The 8203-nt window shown below is 39.2% G+C and overlaps 1 protein-coding gene across 1 annotated transcript; it reads right to left on the bottom strand.

The window, feature by feature from the left end:
* Positions 1 to 2467: 2467 nt before the first annotated feature.
* LOC114743863 (ARM REPEAT PROTEIN INTERACTING WITH ABF2-like) lies at positions 2468 to 8106 on the bottom strand (the record flags this gene model as incomplete). The annotated part of the gene is made up of 20 exons (XM_028932066.1): positions 2468 to 2641; positions 2769 to 2893; positions 2992 to 3109; positions 3209 to 3273; positions 3377 to 3456; positions 3544 to 3607; positions 4310 to 4449; positions 4540 to 4663; positions 4811 to 4870; positions 5021 to 5089; positions 5176 to 5304; positions 5583 to 5690; positions 5831 to 5906; positions 5986 to 6087; positions 6171 to 6250; positions 6330 to 6450; positions 6538 to 6710; positions 6941 to 7101; positions 7349 to 7503; positions 7951 to 8106. Coding segments are annotated over 20 exons (2209 nt in total), but the record flags the coding sequence as incomplete, so codon positions are not given.
* Between the last annotated feature and the right edge of the window lie 97 nt (positions 8107 to 8203).

The raw sequence follows: 8203 nt of genomic DNA, 5'->3' as shown, positions 1-8203 counted from the left end.
GGAAGCTCTAATCAAGCTGCGAATGCTCTCTCTCGAGCGACTTGTTGGACATTGACTACACTTGAGAACTCTCTTATGAGTTTGGTTTATGATCGGGTACGCACATCATCGGTGATTCAAGCTGAAAAAGACCGTGTTCTAAATTCTCCAGGAACTATGGGTCACTTTCGGGTGAGGCAAGGCGAGTTGTATTGGAAAAATCGTTTAGTGTTACCCCATGATGACCATGAACTCATAAAACAGATATTAGAGGAGTTCCATTCATCTGCCATGGGAGGTCATGCAGGATACCTTCGGACTTTTCACCGCATTGCTCGATTATTTTATTGGCCACAAATGCGAAGAGAAATCAGAAACTATGTCAAATGTTGCACTGTATGTCAGAAAGCCAAAACTAGTCAACTCCACCCTGCTGGTTTACTTAATCCTCTGCCCATTCCAGAACGAATTTGGGATGATATTTCAGTCGACTTCATTACAAACCTACCGCCAGTGAAAGGATATGCTAATATATTTGTGGTGGTTGATCGGTTGTCAAAGTACAGCCACTTTATTGCTTTGCCAATCAATTTTAACACTCAGCAAGTGGCGGAAGCTTTTTTACAGCATGTGGTCAAACTCCATGGCTTACCAAAAACAATAGTTTCTGATCGGGATCGAATTTTTACCAGTAGCTTTTGGAAACACCTTATGAAATTGCAGGGGACTTCATTGTGTATGAGCTCGGCATATCATCCTCAGTCAGACGGTCAAACTGAGGCTGTTAATAAATGCCTGGAAATGTATTTGCGGTGCATGGCGCATGAATTCCCTCGAAAATGGATCGAGTTCTTACCTTGGGCCGAGTTCTGGTATAATACATCGTTTCAGACTTCCATTGGCATGGTCCCGTTCACGGTGGTGTATGGCAGAGAACCACCCCCACTGTTGAAACATTCTTCCGTTGAAGACACACCATTAGATGTTCACCAGCAATTAGAACAGAGGGATGAAGTTTTGACGATCTTGAAACGAAACATACAAAAAGCTCAACACCGCATGAAACGGTTTGCTGATCAGAAACGCTCAGATGTGGAATTTGAAGTAGGTGATTGGGTTTTGGTGAAGTTACAGCCATACCGACAGCACTCTGTCCAACTTCGCAAATATTATAAACTCTCTATGGTTTATTTCGGGCCTTTTCAAGTGATCAGTCGAATTGGCAAGGTCGCCTATAGATTACAACTACCGGATCATTCCAGAATTCATCCGGTTTTTCATGTTTCCTTACTCAAGAAATTTTGCGGTGATGAGCCTAAAGAATCTTATATGCCCCTGCCATTGTTGACCACACCGGAAGGGCCGATCGCCCAACCCGTGCAAATCCTGGATTCTCGAATGGTTCAGTCCCGCGATGGCCAAGTACAGCAGTTTTTGATTACATGGGACGCATCTTCTGCACCCACGTGGGAAGAGAGAGACACACTACAACAGTTGTATCCATCTCTCGACCTTGAGGACACGGTCGTTCTTAATGGGCGGGGTAATGTTACGACTCCACACCAGATGGGCCAAACTGATCCAAGGAGTAGTGCTGATAAAAGCCCAAACCAGAATATTGGTCTTCGTAGAAGCCAACGGATGAAGAAGAGGCCTTGGAAGCTTCGGGAAATAGGAGAGGATGCTCTTATATAATACGACAAAAGCCGTTAGAGGGGGACGTGCATGATTTGGGTTGTTATTCCTTCTGGCCAGATTCTCTGGATCTCCTCGCTCCTAGTGCTTTCCTTTCTTTCGTCTTATGCATTTCCTGCTGTACTGCTCACAGATATTCTGATATATTTCCATTTGTGTACTGCATCGGTGATCATTAATATACGAATATATCCATTTGCAGTCTCATTCGTTGCTATTCTAGTATTCGGTTATTATCATTGCACTCAGTTTATTTTGTCATCGTCGTTCTGTTTGTAAGTTGAACCCTTCATAATTATATCAGTTCAATTTTTTATAACCATGACGACATTCTATTCTAATACTCTAATCAAATCCCTCCTTGCCATAATTTTAAAACCGTATCATAATTCATGTATTGAGAAAACGTTTTTTCCAAATGCCGCAACAATTCAAACCACCAGTGAGATTCGTAGAAGCCCAACATGTCCACATATCTTGTTCCACTACAATATGCAATAATAGGTTCAACATACAGGCAATCATAATAATGAAGACGAGTGCGACGAGCAGGGGTTCCCGTCCCCGTTTTCGCTACGGTCAGCTCTCTGCAGATTTGCCAGGATAATATAACGCACAGCTCAAGGGGCACTGATGATTATGAAATTATATCATACTACCAGTTCTTAACTAATTTGAAGAAACACAAAAAGTTACTAAATAATTAAATTATAGCACATGTTACAATCAGAGCACACACCAAGTTATAAGAGCAGCAAAATAGTTTGAATGAAAAAATAAATATAAATATTCAACATCGGTACTAACGGCACATTAACGATGATTCACAAATCCATGCACAGCCTGCAAAATTAGGACTCTACTTCAACTAGGACTCTTATCCAATATTCCGCTAGTAGGCTTCGTGAGTAAACTTCCGAATAATTCACGTATATCTGGGACAATGCGACAGATGAGGTACCTATACCTACATATTCCAAAGACAAGGTAAAATAATACACATGAATTTACTTTAAAAGATTAAACAAGTTGGCTTTACTAGGCTAAGAAAAACAACAAAGAATGCAGCCTTCGAGTTGTTGAACAAAGCATACCATGGTTCGGCGCTCAGTTTGTCATATTGAGCCAACAAAAAGAATATACATGCATGCCTCAATGCCATAGCATTAAACGACTCCGATAACTCGTAGATAAGAGAGACATTTTCCACCGAAATATCCTAGGAACAGTATGATGAATCATGGGATTGTAACATGTTCATAGAATAATTTGAAAAATAGAGGAAAAATCAAATCAGAAACCACATTCTTGCCCTACCTGAGCAAGTGCACACTCACAAGATCGCTTGAGACCATCCAGAAGATACTGATCATAGACTCTTAGGAGATCTTGAGCAATATCCAAGTTGACATCTACATTTCTCGTGTAAATAAATCTGGAACCGCCAAGTGGAAAAAGTCGTACACTACAATATCTCTCAGATAAAGCAAATAACAAAAAGATGAAAAATCTAGAAAGGGACCATAAATCACACCTCATCATCACTTCAAAGACATCCCATTTAACGTTAGGAATCTGTATTTCTTTCGCTTCCTTTTCCTGCATTTACATATTCCAACAAAGTCAACGTGACTATTGACACTTAAGGCTCTCGAATTATAAGAATAATAAAAACATATTATCAACATTAATCACTGCCTACCCAATAAAAACCATCAAGCATTGCTCGAAACGCATCAGAGGAAGCAAGTAGACAAATTCGGTGAGCATAGAACTCTTTACCTAATAATGAAAGAAACAGAAAATGATGAGTGCATAGTTCAAAGTTAATTATGCACAAGGAAAAATATTCACAAGCAGCATGTTCACCTTCAACTAAAAAGATGATATCAGAAAATGTAGGATTGTTTATATACTGCTCGCCCAAGTATACCTGCAACAAAAACAACTAAAAACTAGAGCGAACCAAGGAAAAAACAGTGCACAAAAATAATCCTTGTAGGATTGTTCACTTCTCAAATCGGTCTCTTTAGACAAACCCCAAGTCACGAAAATTTCTTGCAATCAAAACGACTTCTAATTAAGAGTCGTTGTCCTTTTCCGCAAAACAAGCAGAGCAAATTTTCATTACGAGCTCAACAATTTACATCATGTCTATGATCCTTACATGAACTCAAAGGATCAATGAACAAATCAAAGTAGGCCAACACATGGTGGGGCCAAAACAACTGCTTTTTTTCTCAAGTAACATTTTTCCTTGAAAGCATTTGTTTTTACAACCACTCTATGAAATTTGACTCAGCATCATTTTGAAAGCAAATGCCATCTGTATTAACCCATGTCAATTGCCATGTTAACGGCCAATGGATTGCCATTTATGTAACATCTAAAATATTTTTAAACAAATCTTTAGAAGACTAATTGGAAAAAAAAAACTCTTCCAATGACTAGATCTAACATTTGCTATGACTATCCTCTTGAGTATTTAAATAAGAGTATCGCCCGGTATCTTACTTTTATTGATAAGAAGTTATAAAATTATGTAGCAAAAACAGATGAAAATTATATCTATTATTTTTTTTCGGTCCAAACCAGATGACTAGGGTAAGCAAGTGAGACATGAATAGCAGCTCACCTGGGAAGTCGAGGATGGAGGAGTAGCATCAGAGGGAGAGATAGATGTGGTTCTCACAGCCAATGAGTGAAGTGCCATTGAAGCCTCGCGATTCTGTTTAATATTTGTAGATTCTAGAAGATCCAGTAGGGATTTGAGTCCTGCAAAATTTAGTAGCACATTAGCTGAACATACTTTAGCATGGAAACATAAAATAACGTCCCGACCACAAGTGATTCAGTTTCTTTTACCATTGTTGTCAACAAAAATAAATTTTCCATCATCCGGGGCACATAGATGAGCAAGAGCTAAAGCCACGCGTCTTTGAACAACCTTTTCTCCAAAACGCATAAGATAAATCAGCTGTTTCAGCACCTGCTCAAAAATGAAATTCATGAGTCGAGCCCATCATTGAGCACAAAGATTGGAAAATAAAAATAAAAATAATAGCTACACCATAACAGAATGTGCATCTATAATTTAAACAAACAAAAGAAATCCATAATCTGCAAGAAAGCTCACTTGTCCATGCATTTTCTCCTCTAATCTTTTCATTGTCTTTCCTACATACTCTTTGGCAGGCTGCAGGCCACACAGGACTTGTTAGGCATATTGATAAACCAAAGAGAAGGATTTCTATCGATCTATCTTGACAAACAAGAAATTATCATCCTGGAAAATGTTCCATGTAAGCCTATTGATTTCCTGTTACTGAAAAATAAATGAACATACTCCATCTATGAAATCTCCATCCTGTAGTTTTTGAACACCACCAACCTTAACAATATCCGCAACATTCTCCTATTAAGGAAAAGTTAGACGATTATGAAAAGGAAACATGCAGTGATGATTCAGTAAAACGAAGGCAACAGGCTTCACCAGTTCACCTCATTATCAGCAAAACCATACAGAGCAAAGGCTGCATTACGTTGGAGAGGTCCATCCTTGGAGCAAAGAAGGTTGAGTAGAAGCTCTAGACCTCCATTATAAGCAATACCAGCTTGATTGTGTGCGTCCTAAAGCAGGCATCATATAAAGAATAAAGGAATATGAAAGAACTGGCTAGAGATAAGTCATACGCATGATTTTATATTGCGCACTTGATTATATCATCAATTAAGACTTGAAGTGACAAATACAAACATATATATTTTTATATATATAAGAAAATACACACTCAATAATAGAATAAACCCTTTAAAGCCCAAGGCTAGCCACTGATGAGTATTAAACACTAATGCCATCAATGTTCATACTCCTCATACAGCAAATTGATAAACGTAATTACAATCACCTGGGCCAGTCTCCCAAGCGCAAATGCTGATGCTTTCCAAAGCTGTTCATCTGGGGACTTAAGCATGTCAATCAGTGGCTGGATAGCCCCTCTTTGAGCAATATGAGCCTGTATAAAACACAAACTTATGTGGTTACTGGTTATGGCAGAAAAACACGGAGGACACAACAAGAGCATTTATAAAACCATCCAAGTGCAAGTTTTTTTTCCCCCTACTATCTAATTGTGACGCACATAATTCAATCCACCTTGCAATCAGAATCTGTCCCAGCAAATATTCCAATTAAAAGAGCTGCTTCTCTCTGACTCTCCGGCCAGTCAGACCTGCCATTGGAATTCTGAGCTTGAGAAATGCATTTTATAAGATATTAAGGAAGAGAGCTTGTAGGGCAAATAACATTACCTAAGCAATCCGATTATAGGTCGGAGAGCACCAGCTAGAAGAACTTCCCTCCTTATGTGTGGAGAAGAGTTGACCAGATTTCTAACAAGCCAACCTACAAAGCTCCTAATTCAGCTGGCTCTAGAAAAACTATAGCATGGGAAAATTAAGCAAATGGAATGCATTAATAAAAATTCTGTTAGGGCCTAACTGCTTCAAAACGTATGGCAGCATCCTCTGATCCAAGCATTAGTACAAGAGTAGGCAGTGCATTGCATCTGACAATCTGCAATTAGTGATTCATATAAGCTACTACAGCATAACAATATACAAGAGAAACCAAGTAGCCATGCAAGGTCATCCACCTGGTTTTTGTTCTCATCATTTTTAAATGCAAGACTACGTAAGGCCTCTGCAGCTGCCCTTTGTACCTTTACATTATCAAATTCAAGCAATTCAACCAGAGGAGGGATACCACCTTCCATCCTGAAGGTACAGTCAACCTCTATGATAGGGAATACACACACATATATAGAAACTATGCTTCAAAGCGGCGGAGAACAGAATAGTTACCTAACACGGGTTTGAATGCTGTCATTTTCCTGCACAAGGCTTGCGATGAGATAAGCTGCTCTCCTTATAAGGCCAGTAAGAGCCCTTGAATTGCCACAGGTCTTGTAACTCTTTAGCAAATCCATAAGATAGGACAAAGCTCCAGCATCAACAATGAGTTGTTGATGCTCCGGCTGCGCGAAGTTCAAAAGAAATCAATTATGAGTTAAAAGACATTTTGAAGGCTTCACACACGACGCTTTAGAGTTTCATACAATTTAGATGCTGAAGCGTTTTTTTTTTGGTGGGGGGGAGACGCTTTAGAGTTTCGCACAATTTAGAATTTTAAGCCTTGTGTTTTTTTTTTTGAGGGGGGGGGGGGGGGGAGAGTGAGCTAGAGAGCAAGGCTGCAGTGCTGAATTACTTTAAAAGCAAGACTCTCAAGGACCAATAGACACCCCTTTTCCACCTCATGCTCGTAAGGCTTGGGAACACCATCACCTTCTCTAACTGGTTCAGGTGCTTCCAGATATTTTAACAAAGCAGGAACAGCTCCGCAATCCACCATACTATTCAGAATTGCCTCTGTGAGAAAGAGATAAACATTAAAATGATGCATTAAGGAGCAAGCACCAGAACCAAAAACAAAAAACAACGCATGTAATAAACATCCTCACATCCAAAAAATAAAGTTGGCAGCACGGGATGATTTCAATTTCCGCGGTTAAGCACGCCGACTCACTCCAGGCACACAAGAAAATTAAAAAAGCAAACTGTTTAATTGGCATGAGTAGAAGTACGAGTACGTATAATAAAAGGCTCAAGCGGTTACCATTATGTCCGACTGCAAAGAGAACATCAACAGCACGCTTGGCCGCAAGGCGATCCGACTGGGACGATGATAAACTGGAGTTGAGAATACTGACTTGCGTCACAACGTCGCCCAAAAAATCTACCGAGAATTCTTGTTTGCGCTTGCGCTTCAAGCTGCATTTGGCAGGAGAGGACAACGGCAGATCCATGGATGTCGCGACGGTAGGGAAGAAGCCCTAATGGGAATTGACCCGTCCCCGCTGCTCTCTGCTCCCCCCTTGTTTTCAAACGTTGCCATTTGACGGTTTGGTGAGGGAGGTAAAGGCTCGACCAAGAGTGGTTTATTCACCGGCCAGTAACTCTAACGTAAGATTTTATTTTATTTTTATTTTTATTTTAAATATAAAATTTTAATTCATTTTATTTTTTATATTTATATATATTTTTTCAAAATAGTTATTCTAATAATAATAGTTACAGCGAATATACTTGATTAGTAAAAATATTTTAAAAAAAATAATACTTACTTATTATAAATAACTAACTTAACTTATTTTTTAATTTTTTTAAATTAGTCAATTAACTCTTATAAATAGAGAAACGCTAGTATTTAGGACTGACATTATGGAGATCCCACTTGCTCGAGAGATTCCCCCAGCTTCAGCTCTCAGAACGCTGAGGTGATATACAGTACCACGCCTCATCCAACTTCCAAGGGCACCATGAGCAAGGTGAGAACGCGGATCTGGTGCTGCTGCTGCCTCAATAAGAATCGTGCTTCATAATGCAAGATAATTTGATTAGTTATTGCAAGATAACTAACAAATTTCATTCTTTATTAGCCAAGCGTACTAATTTTTAAAATTTCAGACTA

The sequence above is a fragment of the Neltuma alba genome, unplaced genomic scaffold (assembly GCF_004799145.2).
Source record: "Neltuma alba isolate B1F8T4 unplaced genomic scaffold, ASM479914v2 tig00004155_pilon, whole genome shotgun sequence".
Lineage (NCBI taxonomy): Eukaryota > Viridiplantae > Streptophyta > Magnoliopsida > Fabales > Fabaceae > Neltuma > Neltuma alba.
The sequence above is the reverse complement of the archived record's forward strand: the minus strand, read 5'-3'. Positions and strand labels throughout refer to the sequence as shown.